At 40.2% G+C, this 19,486-nt stretch overlaps 1 protein-coding gene across 1 annotated transcript in view; it reads left to right on the top strand.

Moving 5' to 3' along the window:
- The first annotated feature begins 680 nt into the window (after positions 1-680).
- The window catches only part of pitpnc1a (phosphatidylinositol transfer protein cytoplasmic 1a), a 107,207-nt gene continuing 88,401 nt past the window's right edge, over positions 681-19,486 (top strand). The window contains exon 1 of the mRNA XM_074696986.1: positions 681-1,291. Coding sequence (XP_074553087.1) covers positions 1,244-1,291 — 48 coding nt within the window. The 5' untranslated portion in view covers positions 681-1,243. The remainder of the gene's footprint in view (positions 1,292-19,486) is intronic.

Here is a 19,486-nt window from a genome sequence, read left to right as displayed (position 1 = left end):
AATTACACGAAACCAACAAAGAAGAGAGAGCTACTGCAACAGGCAGCTGCTTGGGCAGCGCCTGGCGATGAAATCAAAATGGAATGAATGGGGGAGTACTATGGGTTTTCTCTGGCACTAGTATCGTATGATGATGGGATGTGAAAACTTTTACTGAAGCACAAAACTTTGATCCCGGCTTGATTTCAGAACCATGGCCAGCTCCTGCCCAGAACCAAGGTCAGCTCTGACTCTAAATCCTCAGGATTGGTACCAGTCTGTACAGTGTGCACAGTGCAGCTAAAAGAAAAGCATTATGGGTAGAGTGACAAGACGACACACTATGTATAGACTTCGGAGGTGGTATTTAGACCTTCTGTATTCTGTGTGCTATGGTTTGTTATGCTATGTAGTTTTCTAAATTGTACAATTAGAGAGTAAATTAACAGGTGAATAATGGGGAATGGGAAGGTCAGGTGAAATACAAAGGTGCGCAGCGCTCGTCACTTTCTTGAAGCGTTTCATAATGCGCGCGTGATCTGACAACGGAAAAATTTAATCAAGTTAGGTTTACGTCTCGGGTTTGATCCTCGCATTTCCTGTAAACCCCCCCCCCCCCCCCCCCCCCCCATCTCTCTCTCTCTCTCTCTCTCTCTCTCTCTCTCTCTCCCTCTCTCTCTCCTTCTCTACACGCACTTCACTCCACGGCTGCGCATCTCGGGAATACTCAGAGGAGTGAGAGACACGCTGATAGATTGTTGTGAACCACATCAAGTGAAGACTGTTTAAACGGAGCGAATCGAAGAGCCGGAGAAAGGCGGAAAGACTCGATCTTTGTCCGGGCGCGAGCTGCTGGAAAAGCCGCGGCAAGCTGCTTGAAGCTGCGGTTTCGCTCGGAGCGACTTGTCCCAGAGTTTGACGCGTTTTTTCTCCACTTTCCACTCTGCAGACTTCACCAAGATGACAAATTGACCCTCTTGTTTTAGCTCTTGTTCGGGACTTGCTGAATACACTGCACAGGGCTCTTTGTAGCCCGGGAGACCCCCCTATCTACTCCGGACCTGGCTGTGTGAGGAGACTCACAGCTGAACCGCTGCAGGAGGTGCTGCTGATGCAAAAGCGTGCGGGGATTCAGTGCATCTTCACATGCCCCTGTCCTCATTTCACCGGACAAAACGTCACTTATTCCTGTCAGTGAGGCCGCTCTGAAGACTGAGGTCCGTCCGCCGTCACCTTTCTTTGTTGTCACCATTGTGCAAGGACTATGTTGATGAAGGAGTACCGCATCTGCATGCCTCTGACAGTGGAGGAGGTAGGTGAAGTTTTCTTGGTCTCAGTGATGTTTTGCGTCCTGATGTCTTACTGACCGCCTGTGTGGCTCTCAAAGTAACCCGGCTTACTGCCACATGGCTACACGTCATCTTTAATAGACTGCGATGTTTACTGAGAAGTTATGATGTGCTTATTTTGCAACAAAGGACACAGTGAGGCTCGCTGCCGAGCAAGGATCCTGCAGCCACCGCCGGGTGGAGCTGCTGCTGTCTTTCTGTAAACTTGGAGAGAAATCATGCGAGTCCTCAGAGATTTATGTGTGGCACTAGCAGGAGAGGGGGCAGTGTAGGTCGAGTTCTGCATATGCTGTGACTGTTTGGGTTGTTATTGTAAGCTTTATGGGTAGACGTGTTCAACCTCCTTGTCCAATCAAAGCACTGCAATGTTTTTCTCCTCTCAAGGATGCTACCGTCTTTGTTATTGTTTTCAGGAATACATCATTATCCCCTCTTTGCATGCACACTGTATCACTTTCACAGAGCTAAGTAACTGAAATGCAGATTTAATGCCCACATTTGATCTTCTTCACTTGCAGAGTCCCACTAACACATAAGGTACTGTTTGTGTTTGGAGGAGGGTGATGTGTGAGAAAAGATGAGACAGTGGAGCGTCTGCAGGCTGAGGTTCCCTTCAGGTCACACTGACACAGAAACTGCTTCATGACCCAGTAATGCTGCTGTGTTTACACGTCCCAGGCTGCAGATACGATGCTGTATTTCTCACACGTTAAAGTGCTCGGCTCAGTTCTGACTTTGTGTATTAGATGTTCTTCAACCGTGTCGCCCAGTGATGTAATTAAAGGTGTTAAACCGTTGTCAGTCTTCATGCTGAAGTGATACCACCGAAACAACAGGCAGATAGCCTCCAGACAGTTCCCTCCACTGTTATCTGGTCTTGAATAACAGACGTTCCCGCTGAGGTGGGTTATTGAGTTTAACTGTCGTATAGGTTTTTGCACTCCATTTAACCTGCTTCATAAGCTGCCACTTACAGAGAGAGTGCACACTGTTACTGTAGTGCTTCTGAGAATCACTGCAGATTTTATTCAGTCTGTTCAGAAACAATCCCTCTCTGCAGTCTAGAAAAGCACATTGTGTTCTTGGTTTGGTCGAGGATGAAAACGAAGTCATCTGTACTTTTAATCACAGAGCCCTCTTGAATAGCAGCCCCTGAAATCCACTGATCCTTATCTCACTCCATCGTTCTGCTTTGGACATTTTTTTTCTCGACAAGTTTCATGTTTATAATTACCAGCACGCTGCTTTATCACAGCTCTATCCTGGGGCTGATTGGCTTTTCTGCTTTGCTCATCTTTTGTGCTGATGAAAGGCACAGTTTTTTCCCCTCTGCGGACGATTAAAAGCTATCACATCTGTTGGAGTGATAATGGTAAAACCTTATCTAATCTATCGATCTGTCAGTGGCTTGGCAAATGAACATTTGTAGCCTGATAATCTGTTTATTTCTGCCGAATAGAGACAGTGCATCCTCACACACAGACAGCACATAAAACATACTGTTCAGTTTTGTTCCTCTGTGTTAGTGGTGGATATGATCAGAAAGCGTTTTAATACCAAAACTCCCCCTCTTTCCAAGTCATTAGATACTGTAGCTTAAATTGTGTGTGAGAACCTAACACTCAAGGTACAGCTGTCACATCAAACTTGGACTCCTTAGCTTTAATTGGTTATCAGACTCTTATCTTGACACAGCAGGGGTTCTTATTAAGATACACTGCCTTAATGATTTCTTATCCAGGAGCAATAACACTGCACGTTTCCATGCTGATTCTTCGCTAAGCTGGTGTGCTGCCAAAAAGAATTTTACTGTATGAATTCAGTATGTTCCTCAGTGACTACTTTTCTGAAAATTAATAACAATTCAGATTCTGTGGAGTCAGATCAGTCTTAGAATTTACAAATTGCAAAATTTGTGTGCAAATGCATCCACAAATACGACTTAACGACTTAGGACAAAACGTGTCGGACGCCAGTATGCATCTTTATGCCGATGACACAATTATATATTGTTTTGCCATAACCCCAGCTAAGGCTATTGAATCTTTGCAGAAAGCTTTTGATGTTGTCCAGCACACTCTTCAAGATCTAAAACTAGTTCTTAATGCTGATAAGACCAAGCTAATGTTGTTTAAAAACTCAAACAAAAGCTCAAAGAATACATCTCAAACTCTCCCCACAGTGTTAAATCTTCAGGATAAAGTCATAGAGGAGGTTCATCTGTACAAATGGCTTGGTGTGTTACTTGATGACTCCCTCAGCTTCAAGCCCCATATTAACAATCTAGTTAAGAAACTCAGACTGAAATTGGGATTTTTCTTTCAAAACAAATTTTGTTTTTCCTTCGAGTCAAAAAAGCGCATTGTCACTGCAACATTCTTATCAATTTTAGATTACGGAGATTTGTTGTATATGACTGCCTCAGATCCATCTCTTCAACAGATCGGCGCTGTGTCCTAACCTTTGACCCATCATTGTGAACTGTATTCTCGAGTGGGATGGCCTTCTTTGTCCACCAGGAGGCTGAGACATTGGTACACTTTCATTTATAAGGCCATCCTTGGACTACTGCCTTCCTACATTTGCAACCTGCTCACTCAGAGATGTGTTAATTCCTGTTGTTTGCGCTCAAACGACCTCTTGTTGCTTTCAGTTCCATTTGCTCGCACAGAACAGGGTAAAAGGGCATTTGTATACTGTGCTCCTGCTGCATGGAACATGTTGCAAAAAGATTGAAAATTAACTGATCTTGTTTCTATAAATGCATTAAAATCCAGGCTGAGAGCACTTGAGACAGCCTCCTCAAATTGTACCTGTTTTCATAATATTAGTTTTGATTGTAAATCGCCATAATTTTACTGTGTAACTTTGCTGCCTTTTGGCCTGGACTCCCATAAAAGAGGTTCTTAATCTCAACGGGACCTTCCTGGTTAAATAAAGGTTAAATAAAAATTAAATAAATAAATAAATAAAATATGTAAACTGGTCCAAAAATGTGTAAACAGATACCCTCGAATCTAAGTGACTGTGATTGGCTGAAAAGGAAAGAGACATCTGATTGGCTACAGATTTTCCCTGATGAAAAAAATGCATTTGTGAATCTTAGCACGTCAGCACCACCACACCTCTTGTCTCTTTGGTTATCTGAGACTGGGATCCATGCTTTTACCAACACTACATTGGATTATTGTAACTCTTTGTATTTTGGACTAGAGAACTCAATTTTACACCGTCTGCAACTGGTAAAGAATGTAGCTGCCCATCTCCTCACTGGAAAACGCAAGCGGGACCACATTTCTCATGTTTTGACTTCACTGCACTGGCTCCCAGTTGCTTTTAGAATAGATTTTAAGATTTTATTGAATTTATAAGCGACAATGGCTGGCTGTCAGACCTTCCCAGAGGTATATGAGATCATTTTCATATGGAAGGACTGGCCAATCATCAAACACCAATCCCCCAAAATTGAGGAACTCGACACCGATTGATCCACCAACCCATTGATCGATAATGGCCTTGCCCCCTGAATACCTGACCGAACTTCGTCGACCGGTCAGTTGCTTCTGGTCACCCCCAAAACCAGACTTAAACTAAATGTGACAGAGCTTTTGTATTGACTCCCCCTCGGGCTGTGGAACATCTTGCCTTTACATTATCTGCTCTGCGGGGGCAGTTGAGGTTTGTAAATATTCTCTGAAGATTCACCTCTTCTTCCTGGCTTTAATCAAGGCTTGACTGGTCATCTGGCATAATTTTGAATTAAATTTTAATATATTTAATTCTCTTTTATTTCATTTTTGTTTTTATGTATTTTTGTTTTGTATCCTGTTATTTTTGCTGCTTTTTTTGCTGCTTTTAATCTGTACAGCACTTTGGTCAACTTCGGTTGTTTTAGATGTGCTCTATAAAATTTGAGTTGAGTTAAAGTCTACATGCTTGTGCCGGTTATTGCTTCAGTAAAGCAGTCAGATGCAGCCCAATCAAACTTTCCCTTCATTTGATTAGAGTACTGCCAAAATGTGGCATGCTATGGACCATTTTGCTGTCAGTGTCATCAAAAATATTGCAATGGTGGACGTGTGAATTAACAGTAGTGTTCCTTTTGGCAACAGAAGCAAGCTCTATTCATTCGGACAAGTTGCATTCTTTAAACACAGAATTCAAACTGGAGCAGCTTAAAAATGTACATTATCCTGGAGTCAACCTCTGTTGCGTTCTGACCTTACAGAGCTACCAGTGTTTTGGAGTTGAGCGCGTATTCAGACCTGGACTGTTTGGTCCACTTTTAACGGACCAGGGTTCGTTTCCCACACTGGTGCGGACTTTTCATGCAGGTGTGAATAGACACAAACGAACCCTGGAGCGGACCAAACAACCGGACCGAGACCCACTTTTTGAGGTGGTCTCGGTCCGCTTCCAAACAAACTCTGGTGCGATTCGTGGTTCTCCGGTGCAGGTCTGAATACAAACCAAGGTCCATCTGAACGACAGGATACATGTGCCTTTTGGGCCTATAAAGCCACCGTAACCTAACCATCTTTGGTTCATACCTGATCCTCCATCTTCTGTTTAGCCACGCTGTTGCTAGCATGTTGTGGGTCAGGACATGCAGAGCATAGTGTCTCCTTGCTGCGAGCATTCGTCTTCGCTGTTCCAAAATTGTAAACAGTGTTGTTAAGCCTTCTTTGAAGGAGCTGCTCTTGAAACTGAAAATGATTTTGCAGCTCTAATAAGAGCACAAACACACATGTTTACCTCCATTTCTGGGTCTGTATTCTGTGTGCTGCCCTTTGTCAGTGCTGTCCAATGAGAGCACTGATCGTCACACACGTGGATGTGTTTACAGAATATAGTTCACTTGCAAAAAGTACAATCTGAATACGAACCGCACCAAACGAAAAAAATAAAGTCCGCTTTTGGTCCGGACCAAACAAGTGGACCAAAGGACATTTCTGGTCTGAATACAGCCTTAGAGTGACCATGCTAACTGGTGACTCTGAGCCAAACGTGCCACTGACTGTCGACTGACTGGCACCAGTTAACAGGGTCACACTTAACGCTGAAACACCAGTGGTGTCTGTGGCTTTGGTGTCAAATATGTCTTCTTTATCCAACCTCAGGTAATCAGGTTTGACCACAAATCATTTTAATTGCTGATACACTAACTCCAGTTTTTACTTTGTGTATTTGATGAAAAAGTTGTTTTTTGACCGAGGTTATGATCTAACATGGAACCTTTTTACTGACAGAACCAGATTTTTATGTTCAAAGTGAAACTACAGTACATTATCAAACTATAACTCAGTCTATGATCCATTCATTTTCTATGCAGCTTGTTTTGTTGGCGCCACAGGCTTGGTTTTCTAATTTCTTTTATTGACAAACCTGTGAGTCATTTACCATCCGTCAAATTGGAGTTATTTGGGTGGAAAAAAATGTGTTTTTTTGTGGTTAACCTCCTCGCGTCACTTTACTTACCATTGCAGAATTTCTGCTGCCATACTCACTGCGCATCCGTAACTGTTTATGAACAGTTAATTGATCTGTCTGATGCTGACTGTCATTTGGTTGTATGTTACACCTTAGGCATAACATTTGACCAGCATTCAATATTTTAAAATATTTTCCCCCACATAGCAGTGGTTGAAAACTGAAAAACAGTTTCGAGTAGATCTCTCTAGTGCAGATTCAGTTCCCAGGTAAGCTTAAAATGATTTTGCAATGCAAAGACAAAAAGTCAAAGGAAAATCATATACTGCTCTTTCCTCTTTCCAAAAGTACACAGGATATCAATTTCATCATAACCCAAAAAACACTCAATTTAAAACTGAAGTTGGATGCAGTTCTAGTCCAAAACACTGTATATTTACATTAAATCACCATGGCTGTAAACTTTAGAGAATAATTACTGTCCAGGGTTTTCTTTAGTAGCAAACACTGTTTTCAAACAGCTTCGCTTAGCAACACAAGAAACAGACACCTGTTTGATTTATCAGCCAATCAGTGCATGTCCCTATCCCGTGGGTTTGTTGTTAGCACTTGTTTATGTCTCCAGGGTAGACGCTTTGTGCTCTGAAAATCATGTCCCTTGGTGTATCCTGAGTAACCCAGCTAGGCAGTGACCTTGCTCACATGCACCAGATTGAAAGAGTCATGTGTGTTCAGACGATGTGCCAGACGTTAAAGATGAGTCAGGGAGAGGGAACACAGAAAACAACACATGGAAAGGAAGAGAGGGGGAATAGATTGAAATGAAGTTTCTTGAAAGAAGATTGTTTTGACAAACTTTAAATTAGAAATAAAAAGTCACTTTTGGAGTGTGACATCCCCAAACCATGGCTGACATTTAAGCTTGGATTGCAACATAAGTACATATTTCATGCATCAAGTTTAACTTGATAAATGAGAAAGATCTGGCCATAATCATTCCAACAATTACAAAATCTTATTTAGCAGATGCATCTTGTCCAAGGCGACATGTGACACAAGCAAGAATTTTGACAGAAGGGAAAACCTCAGTTAGTGCGACAAAATGCTACAAGTTATTTGGCTGCAGTCGCTGCCATTAAGTGTAAGAAGTTTATTTTTTGTTGGTGTTTCCCCATGTAGAATAATGTGTCCATAATTAACCACAATTAATCGCTGCATTAATATAGTTCAACTTTCAATAGCATTCAATGATCAGTGCTAAATATTGACCAAGAGCTGAGTCTGAGACCATCTGCTTCATCCTGCCCCTGAGGACAAAAAGGAGAAGGCTCAGATTAAGTGCCTAAGTGCTCCCTGAACAGATGAGTCTTCAGACATCTCTTAAAGTAAAAAGGGACTCAGAGGATCGTATAGAGTTAGGTCATTCATTTCACCATTTGGGAACAACAGAGGGGAAGAGTCTGGCTAGAGATTCAGAGCCGTGCTGGGCTGGGAGCACCAGGCATCTTTCACAAGCAAAGCGTAGTGGGCGCAGTGGAGTGTAGACCTGGATGAATGTAGTAAAAATATCACCGAAGACACAAAAAGTTTGGAATCCATGACCAACGAATAAGCCATACAGAGTAATGATCCACTCCAAATACAAAGATTACGAAAAAGAGACGAAAAAAGTTACAACTACAAAGAGTTTTTCCATAGCAGATATGGCATAGCTCCTTATGACTACCTCCAAATCAGCCCTTTGGTCCAACAGCTCAAAAACAGCATTGCTAAACAGATGATATGTCTCCACTATTTTTATTTCTGACATCCCAAGTATGTTGACACGCACACAGAAGATCGGAAGATGAGCACATGGAACTGATGCTGCAAAAAAATAAAAAAGAAAGAGCATCAGAGGTGACATTTCAAATCAAGTAGCCAAGAGCGCTAATAAAAACGACATTGAGCTGTTTTCCTGGATCGGCACCATGGATCAGCCCCTTCCCAGTGATACCGATCCAGCTTTGAGGGGCACCGATACACCTATACCTGATACCAGGATCGTAATCAGTGTTTTTTAAGTTTTTATACACACAAACCTTTAGTGGATCAGGCCCCAAGTCTGTGTGGGTAGTTGTCCACTCATCATGACTTGAACTGCTCCCATCTGACTGTCCTCTTAGGTTATCCATCTGCAGCCTGTGGTTCACTGGACAGCTCCTGCTATGCAGATAATTGAAATCCAGTCTCCTGGTGGTGTTCTTGAGGTCAAACTCACAAAGGTTGTATCAGATTACACCCATTGTCTTACATCTGGCTGTGCTCCTCCAGCATAAAGGCTTGTTTATTTCGAGACCGCTGTTTTTGCCTCGCACTGTGTTGAACCGCATCAAAATGCATCATTTGCATCAAATTCATCAGCTCATTAAATTGTGGTGGTGGAGTTAATCTTGAGGACAAATGGATGCAGTTAAAGTGAAATGTGTTTTCTTCAGGCTCTTTAGTGAGGATTTGAATGCAGCACACCACTGTGTGTTTATATTGACCCTTTGCACAGAACAGGAACTGGTGCACCACATTAGAGAGGAAATGGTAAGTTGCCGCAGAAAGTTAACAGATGTGAAATTTTCCCCTGTAAACTGAGCTTGTACCACTCCTAGGGCTGAACCTTTTTGGAAAATAATCTAATTGTGATTTTTCTTTTTCCTCAATATTGTGTTTTAATATGCAATGACTCTTTAAGGTCCTCTTCTCATGTATTATTCAATAAGCAACGAATTGATTTGTATTATAATAAAATTAAATTTATTCTACATAAATTGTTCTTTCTTATAGGATAGGTAATGATTAAACAACGAGGAAGCATGTGTAAGACCGTTCTAAGGCACAACGTGGAGTGGGAACACGACGCACAGCGGAGTGGTGTTACTCCGCGGAGTGCCTTAGAACGGCCTAACGCACGCTTCCGAGTAGTTTAAATCCTCTTATACCTTGATCCCACAAACTGTAAAGTTTAAAAGAAATAATGAATAATTGCTGTAAACTTGCTAAATGTGCTGAAATAAAGAACTATTTTTTGTTAGTCAACCAAAATATTTTTTTTGTCTTAGCAATCATTGTCAAGATAAATAGAATGCCATGCGCCATGAATAATGTTTATTCACACCGCACACTCCAAAGAACAACCACAAAAATAGATAGTAGGCCTATATGGGAACAATATTTATATGCATATATATAGGCTATATTATACTGATTAAAAATGGGTTAATCTTCATAGGTCTTTATAGTAAATTAAAATTAAGTTGAATTAGATTCATTACAAATTACGCACTACTTCAACAAACTGAAGAACAATATCAAAACATTTAATAAATAGGCCTATTGAAAAATAAAATAATAATAATAATAATGATAATAATAATAATAATAATGATAATAATAATAATAATAATAATGTATTAGGCTATGGTAACGCGCACAGTGGAGTGATACAATGGTGATTTGGTGAACTGTCAACTGGCGTGCATTAGACCAATCTAAAGCACGCCAGTTGACATTGGAATTCTCACTGACTATGGTATAAGCTGATTTTAAGAGTAAGGCAAATGAGCAGCACGGGTTAAGATAACAAATGGTTTATTAATCTACTTCAGTTGTAAACTTACTACATAACTTTGACCTGCAGTCTTGTAAGCATTTACCACAGCAACTTAAAGGAAGGGACTGCAGGAATTTCGGTTACTTTTTAGTAAACACACTCACTAGCCCAGCAACCACCTGTAGCATGACGTTTCTACACGGGAGAGACTTAAGATCCGTGCACCTGACTTTGCATGTTAGCACAAGCTAATCACGGGTATTTGACACATACCTGGTTAAAAGAACGCTAACTCGCCTCACTCTTCGTCCTGTACTGCTCTCCAAGTTCCTGAAAGTGAGTGAAGCTTCACCCTTGTTTAGGAAAAAGCTTTGTCTGTTTTCTGTTCCGTTTCACTTTGTGTTTTTCTTCCTCTGTGCTACAACCACTATTGTAGCTACTACGATTAGCTTCTTTCACTCACTAATCAACAGTTATTAGAGAGTAATGTTCATTTTTTTGTGTTAAGTTCTTTAGTAAAACTTCAAGCAGAAAATTATGAATCAAATATTTGTTGAGGAACTGGTATCCATCTGCTAAGCTAATTCTGTAGCAGAATAGGCTCTCACTGGCAAGTTAAGTGACCACTCAAATTGGGATTTGAAAATGTTGTTTTATCATAAGCTCCATATGACTTCACATGTAGTTAATAGTTCAGCCCTAATCGCAGCTAGTCAACATCCCCATCTGCTTTCTGCAGTTTCAGAAACAGCTGCTTTTCCATATCTTTGTTTGTCCATTGTGCAAGAAGAGAAGCACCAGTGACATTTTCGAGGCAGTTTACCAGGAAGGCCAGCCAAGATTACAAACCACAACATACAAGCAGAAACAAATTGCCTGCTCCAACAACAACTTTAATGATGTGGTAAACATCCAGGGTCAAATGTTTTTTCTATTTATAACTGAGAGTGCCCTGGACTGATTTAGGAGCAGTCGTGCAGAAACAGTCGGTCAGGTGACTGGAGGTTGTAGGAATGGAGGTGACTTACAAACAGGTGAGAAGTGATTGTATCCTGAGGGAAGGAGAGAGTCCATGACTTTGACATTGCAACCAAGCAAACAAGCAGCAGCTTTTCACAAAGGAACACAAACATTTCTCAGCATCATTATATCCAAGGGGATATTTTCTTACCGAGGGAACATGTAGTTTATGCAGCATGCTTTGTTCTGTTCGATATGATACGCATGATTTTAGCATCAGCCAAGTGAAAAAGGGAGTAGCTTTTAAATTTGACTGACAACACAAATTGTGCCTGTAAGATATATATGACAGCCTGCTTCATCACACTCACTGTCCTGTGTCACTAAATGAGTTGAGAAATAAAGAGAATGTGGGAGTGTAAACAACTGCAGTTCTTTGATTGTCCACTAGAGGGCTGGAACCGAAATCCAAGGACACTCAGCAGTCCCTGTTCCAAAGTGCCCCTTATATAGCTTGGTTTATAAAAGATTTTGGGTTTTTCGGTAGCAGAATGAACGGAGTGAACACTCTTGTCAGTCGTTAAAGGTCCCATATTATGCTTCTTTTTCTGCAGTTTAATATGGATCATTGATGTTTCCATTAAATGGTAGTAACATGTTTTGGTCCAAAAAGCCAATAAATCAAGCACAGCAGCATTGTTTCCAGGCTCTCATAGCCCCTCTGTTTAGAATTGATTTAGTAGGCGTGGCCTTCATATGTAAATGAGCCACTGCTGATACCGCCCTGCTCTTCTGCGTCACTGAGAGCGGCGCCACAAGCCTCTGAATGCACAATGTTTAGAGAACAGCGAAGCTCGTTCACCGTAACATTACAGGTTAAAACAACAGGCTAACTGCAGCTAAAGTTAGCATCCTGAAGCTAACACAGAGACAGGGGGGGCACTGAGGAAAAACTCTTTCATCTGCTCCACAGCACACAGCATTTAAAATACTCACATTTCCAGGGTCTGAGGTTTGTTGGCAGATGGTTGGTGATGTGCCTGGATTCAGGACCAGTCTATTTGCTAGCCCTCTGTTGTACTGTCCAAAGTTGGAAAAGCAGTCAGTCATGAAGTGACTAGCACACACATGCACAGTTTTACTGAGTGTAGCTGGCCCATTCCCTTGATAAATGAACTCTAGCCACATAGTCTTGTCTTCTTCCGAGATGGGAAGCTTGTGCATGGAACTACGTGGCTGATTGGTCAAAAAAGGGAATCGCTGACGTCAGCAAATCCCCCAAATCCAAACAGCTTGTTTCAGGTCAGGATTTTACATTCAAAAGCACTACTAAATACAGGTTTTGTCATTAAATATCACATTCTGTGGGCTGGGAGGCCCACAAATTTCACCAAAAGACTTAAAGTGATTTTTGCATAATATGGGACCTTTAAAAATCTTTTTTTTTTTTTTTTTTTTTTTTGCCTGGGGGGGGGGGGGGGGGGGGGGGGGGGGGGGGGGGGGGCTGCTAGCATCAAGCTAGCATAAGCACAAAAAATGAAGCAAGTGAGCCTCATGAGTTCATAAAGGGCAACACAGGTTAATGTAGTAGAAATCAGAAGTAAAGCCAAACGCTATAGCCCCAGTGTAGAAATATTGAGCCCATCAACACGGACGAGACAGTGTCCAGCAACAAAAAGAAGCAACACAACAAACTCACATGCCTGACCCAAAGGTGCCAGATGGAAACCCCTCACAGAAAGTGTATTGTGAACGCTTCAAACCGAGACAACTGGACTGTTTATAGTTTGGGATGAATATAATGAGGCTGATGAAGCCTCATGGATGAGAGGAGAAACATCTTCACAAACTCAAACAGTTGCCTCGGTTTGTAGCGTTCAGAATAACTCTGACCTGAATGATGAGAATTTACATTTACATAGACAGTGTAGTTTCCTACATTGCTAATAAAAAGAGAAATAGTAAAATGATAAAGATAAATTATATATATACAAATAAATAATAAAAAGAAAAAAAATTCTGCTCTTAAATACAGTTTTTTATTATCGGCCCAGGCATTATGAGCATCACCAGAGGAACACTAACCATCGTCAAATGGAAATGTGGAAAGGTGTTCAGAGCATTTAGCTTCAGCTTGTTTAAGAGGTGAGATCAAACTAGTAGTTTCATTAGGAAACAATGTGGTTAAATTCATGTTAATTTGGCTAATTTACTTACCAACAGCACCATCATGTAGCCCCGCTAGCTTTCAACACAGCCTCTGTCTCCTCAGCAGAGTGTAGTTTTGGCAACCCTATGACACCACCCTTTTCATATCTGGGATCAGGGACTCTGTGATTCATGAACTTCAAAAAGAGCTTAAAGCTAAGCTTACAGCATCCAGCCTGTGCTGCGCTAAAATCTGACGTCTGTTTCCTCCAGCTCTGTGTTTGAAGCTCCACACACGGCAGCTTTAGCTTCAAAAAGAGGTCCTGTGGGGTTAGTGAAGGCAGTGACACATTTTTAATGGTCTCTTGCATGGACATACTCGTCACGGATACGCACATGAATTTTCCTGACACTTACCAGGAATATGGCATTTGCTCTAATTCTAGGAAACGGCAGTCTCCTTGATACATTATTTAGTTTGAAGAATTAGGTGAAATGTGCAGCAGCAGATTGGTTCTTTGCGGATGCAGAGTGAAGATGTTTTAAATCACATCAGCTCACTCTGTGTGTTCTCTGACAAACCCTGGACATTTCTTTAAAATGTTTCTTTAAAACTGCGCAAGTAAACCCACTTAAAATGTCTTCATATCCAAAGGATGACTTAATCCATGCATGCCTTGCAAAACTTTTGCAAACAACTTTGAAATGTCATATTGCTCTGCGTCAGCGCCGTGGTTAAGCACTGTTTGGGTTTAAGCCCTGTCACAAACAGGAAGGTCATAATCTGTGTTTAAATGAGTATTTACTGAGTTTGGGAAACAGAATGATAGCTGCTTTGTCATCATGACTCCTGTGGAAACGTTATTGTCACTATTTATCTCTGCTGGGAACACAGAGCCTGAAGCACTGACAACACCACATATTTTCTGAGTGTAAACCAAATCCAGTTCAGTTATTCCATATCTGTGAGGAGCACCCGAGGGTTCAATATGCAAGCTCCGCTACGGCTAAAACTTCTTTTCTACTTTCTCTTTTAAATTAGAGATATTGGAGATGCCAAAGTGCCCTCGAGCCAGGTGGAGCCTGATTAATATTAGAGACTAAATGAATAAAATATAGGTTCACTTGGATTAGAAGGCTTGAAATGTGTCTTTCAGAGTGAAAGATGTGACGACATGTACACTGAATACTTGGAAGGGGTGAAATCTGACTACAAGAGGTTCTTAAACCTTTGAAAATTTGTCATATCTACTTTATAAAACACACTTTAATGTAGGAGTGTTTGAAGTCTGTGGCAAAAAGAAACTAACACAAGAAAAAAACAACATTTGATTTAGCATCATTTCATGCTGATACTATTTGGATAAGATGTTAAAAAAAACCAAATTTAACACAAAGGTTACACTGTTAAATGTAACTTGATTGTAATAGGATTGCAATTACCATACACTTTGAAATATGATTTTGCACATTTGTTGTTTTTACATGTTATTTTTTTCAAATCAGTACAAAAAAATATTTCTGAAGTTGTTGTGATAACACATAATTATAAGTTGAAAATGTAAACTTTAAATGTAGAGTGATGTGATGTAAAAATCTGAGTTAAAGGGCTGCCCTAGAATTTTAATTTTGGACAAAAAATAACAAAACGCCATCACAACAAAAATTGCTTTACTGTAAAATAACAGTTAAAGCAGGGCTGCCAGTATTTTACTGTTGTTTTGCATTCATATGCTGTACTTCAATGTACAGTAATATAGTGTAAAAATAAATTACAGTGCATGCAACTTTAATTTGTTAAGTTTTGTATGCTTATTTGTTTTTGTTTTTTTTTCATTCGTATTTTATTCAGAGGTCTTGTTTTATACTCCCCTATATAAAGTTACCCTGCGTGGTCCACAATGGTATTTCCCCATAGACTGTATTACCCACTTGTGCACACATCACTTTCATAGCGGCACGTTTATCCTGGCGTCACCAGGCTTGAATGAAAACAGTGGCCAATGGACATGCTCTCTCACCCAGCACCCCTGGTTTAATGCATTGGTTTAACCCAGTGTGATTTGATTGGTCGTAAAGTACAGTGTGGGTCATACCAAAGTATGACAAGATGGCGCAAGCTGGTAGAAACAAGTTTGGAGGAGCAGAACTGTATTTTGTTGCTCATATGACATTGCAGCTATTACAGGTATGTTAAATGCTGAATGGCTCTTTAAAGGACCACTTTGGAATACTACAAGAGGACACAAAATGGATTTTAGCGGCTGCTACGGGTCCATTTGGTTTAAAACAAAACACTGTTCTACAGCTGGGAAGGTAGGAGAGAAAAAAACTCACACCTGACAGTTGATAATGACAGCTTTTATACTCACAGCTGTTTATTTTAAATGCGAAAAATATAGCTCCCAGTCTGTCTTTATTTTGCAGTGTCAGAATCAAATGGAAGATTTTTCCAGATTTAGTTTCACAGTAGCTTTGTGAACTCAATACTGACCCCACCTGGCAGAGTAAGGTTTTATATAGAAACAATGGCGAAGTCAAATACAGTGCTATTTATTGATGGAAATCGTCATCATTATTGCCCTCTTTACTGCTGGTGTGATTATATACAAAAATGCTGTTTATGGTTGGGGGGGGTCATACATGTTTCTCCAATCCCTCAGGGGGGGCCATAACGTTTTTTTGGACGCTTGGATTATACCTTGGTCCTATTTAAATAACAATCAGCCCTGAACAAGTTTAAATCAACCAATCCAAGACAAGAGTTGACAAAAAAACATTTTATTTAATCAAGTTAACTTATGTTTGTGTCAGAACTAACTGTTGTACTTACATCAAATTTTAATGCAGCCCTTTCACTCAAATTTTTATGATAAAACAATAAGTTTACATATCAAACTTTATATTTTGAATTCATAATTATGTTATCACAACAATTTCAATATTTTTTTTTTCCCATTCTGACTTAAAATAAAACGTTAGAGCAACAAATGTGTGAAATCACATTTTACAGTGTATGGTGACTTCAACCCTGTGAAAAATGTCCACCTGTGTCTCTGAGCAGCAGTTTAACATAAAGCTAACATTGTTCACCTCATTAGAATATTCATTCATTCATTTTCTGAGTCGCTTATCTTGTTCAGGGTCACGGCTGAAGCCTATCTCAGCTATCATTGGGCGAGAGGCGGGGTACACCCTGGACTGGTCGCCAGCCAATCACAGGGCTGACACAGATAGACAGACAGCCATTCACGCACACACTCACACCTACGGACAATTTAGATTGTTCATCTCATCTGAACAGGAAACGCTTAATGGCCTCTATCACTGGCTCTCTTCCTGTTCCCCTAAACCACATTTACTGTCAACATCCTGTCCAAACAAGGAGACACAATGGGCACTGAGAATAGTCACCATGCTGACACACTGTGAATGTGTGAGTGGAGTTATGGGGCAGGTGTTAGCAGAGATGCAGCATGAGAAGGGGAGCAGCTGGGCGTGAAACACTGTAATGTGATCACAGTGTTTCAGGATGCATTGTGCATCACTGACTGATGGGTGGCTGCGTCTGTGATTGCACTCTGTGTGATAAAAGGGAGGGACATGAACAGGTCTTCATTTATATTAAGAGTAGTGCTTTTTCCCTGAAGTAGCTTATTTTGGACAGAAAAGGCTTGTTTCAAATAACACTGTAAGATTATTTTTTTTAATTTTTATTTTTTGCTGTGACCCTGGCTTTCCAACTAGATGTGGACTCATGTTTTTCCATCTGCTCTTTGTTATACCAATCAGAAAACTTAAGAACTTCATGCATCTGTTGAATGGACACAAATGGGCGGACACAGATGAAGTTGGTGAAACTTCCAGCTGCTCTGGGAATGATTGCAAACATTTCATGTTTCTCAAACATCAGGGGTCTGTTTCACAAAGCAGGTTGAGTGAAAACTCAGAGTCTGTCAATCCTGAGATAAGGGAAACAGGTTAATTAACCCAGAGGAAGAGGGGTAACTCAAGCCTGTTTCACAAAGAGATGGACCTAAACCTCAAAGTCTGTTACTTTGGCAACTGAGTCTGTGAAACTAACCTGGGCCTGTAAAGCATCCAGAGGCTAGAAGTAGCTCTTAGTGATGCCATTCTAAAAAAACTATTAGAATTCCTTGGGTTCTAACATTTTCTTAGAATATTCCCGTGGTACCATCATAGTTATTCACAAAGTGTCTTAGATCTTAAGAAGACTCCCAATGTAAAACACTGTTAGGAAGAAGGAGGAAAACTTTTAAGAAGCCTAACGCCTCAGATACACCAGCTTGTCTGCTGTCCAACTCTGTTCCGTTGCGTCAGGACTGTGTTTGTCAACTTTGTCGCAAACTTCATGACTGACAGACAGCTGGAGTCACAGACCGAGGAGTTCCCACTCTTCCCCGTTGGGCTGTAAGTAGGGCTGCACAATATGGCCAAAACCCAATATCTCGGTATTTGTAGGCTATATCTCAATACACGATATATATCACGATATTCTGATTTCTCCTCTAAATCACTTTATTGATGGTAAATCCAACCCTGTGATGCATAAAATGACATCAATATAATGATTCAAGCAGACCTTTTGGTTGGATTTTTGAAATTTTAATGCAAAAAGGGTAAAATCTCAATCAGGTATGTTGAGCAAACCTTTTATTTTAAACCAAACTTTATGTAGTTACTAGTGCTGTCAGGCGATTAAAAAAAATAATCTAATTAATTACAGGATTTGTAATTAATTAATCTAATTAATTGCATTTTAATCTCATATCTTCTTAAGGTCCCAAAATAAAGAATTTGAATTCCAGGACATTAAAATTACATTAAAAGACATTAAAAAACATTTAAAAATAAGGTGGGAATATATACAACACATTTTTAGGTACCCTGAGGCATAAGGAACAAATGAAAAAAGTGTAATGGTTCAATCTTTACAAAATCTGCACAGTCCTGTACCTAAGATAAGCTGATTTGATTTTTAGGACGTTTTTTGCTTCTGTTCACATTTTTACTCGATGTGGACTCAATTTTCACTGCAATATGAACTTCTATACTTCTATGAGGTCAGGAGAACCAGGGCTAAAGGCTAAAAACTGTGAGGAACTATGTACAAAAGACTTTTTTCAAGTCTTGGATCAAAGAAAAGTGAAGTATTCTCAGTTTAACATGCTCTGAACACACAAACTGTTGCTCATTGGTGCAGAGCAGCCCCAAGCTGAAACATGACACCAGGAAGATGGAAGGAAATTTTCAAAGAATTCTTTAGATTTAAATACAAGACATTTTTCGATCATTCAGGGCTTAATTAAAGCAACAAAGAGTGTAAAATTACCTGTTTTTTACCGAATTGAGCTAGAGCAAACGGTTGATTTTCTGTAGATTTTCAAAAAGGACGAGTGAATAAACGAGATGTGGACGGCAGTCCCCGTAACAGCACTCTCTCTTCCCCCGGTTCAAAGCATGTTGCTAGGTGTGATACATTCAGGGACCTTCGTAAATTTGAAAATCTGATGAGAATACTACTTTTTTCATGTAGGACAAACGGTTTGTAAATGCTAGACATTTGAAAATAAGTGCGTCTTTGAACGCCTCGCGGGTTTGGGATCCAGATTAATCTGCGTTAATTTTTATGACGCGTTAATTTGCGTTGTAATTAATTAATCTAATTAACGCGTTAAAATGACAGCCCTAGTAGTTACATATTTTTAGTTCCAGTAAAATAATTCATTCAGATTTATTCAACTGGCTGATCATATTATATTATCTTATAAATTATATTATATTATATTAAACTTGCAATATGAACTAAATTTGGAGATAACATTACTTTATTACCATAAAGCAGCTACCTGGATAATGTTGGTCATGCTGAAAGGACTCTGGTGACTTCTGTCTTTGAGCCTGGGATCTGGTTGAATTGTATTGGATTTGGATTTGTCTTCTGATAATATCCCAGCTAGCAGTATTTTGGTATTCAGTGGTAAAATAGCATCAAACTCATCTGCCGCCATGTTTC

The sequence above is a fragment of the Halichoeres trimaculatus genome, unplaced genomic scaffold (genome assembly GCF_033239565.1).
Source record: "Halichoeres trimaculatus isolate MK-OKI-2021-1 unplaced genomic scaffold, fHalTri1.1 fHalTri1_scaffold_20, whole genome shotgun sequence".
In the NCBI taxonomy this organism is placed as follows: domain Eukaryota; kingdom Metazoa; phylum Chordata; class Actinopteri; order Labriformes; family Labridae; genus Halichoeres; species Halichoeres trimaculatus.
The sequence above is the reverse complement of the archived record's forward strand: the minus strand, read 5'-3'. Positions and strand labels throughout refer to the sequence as shown.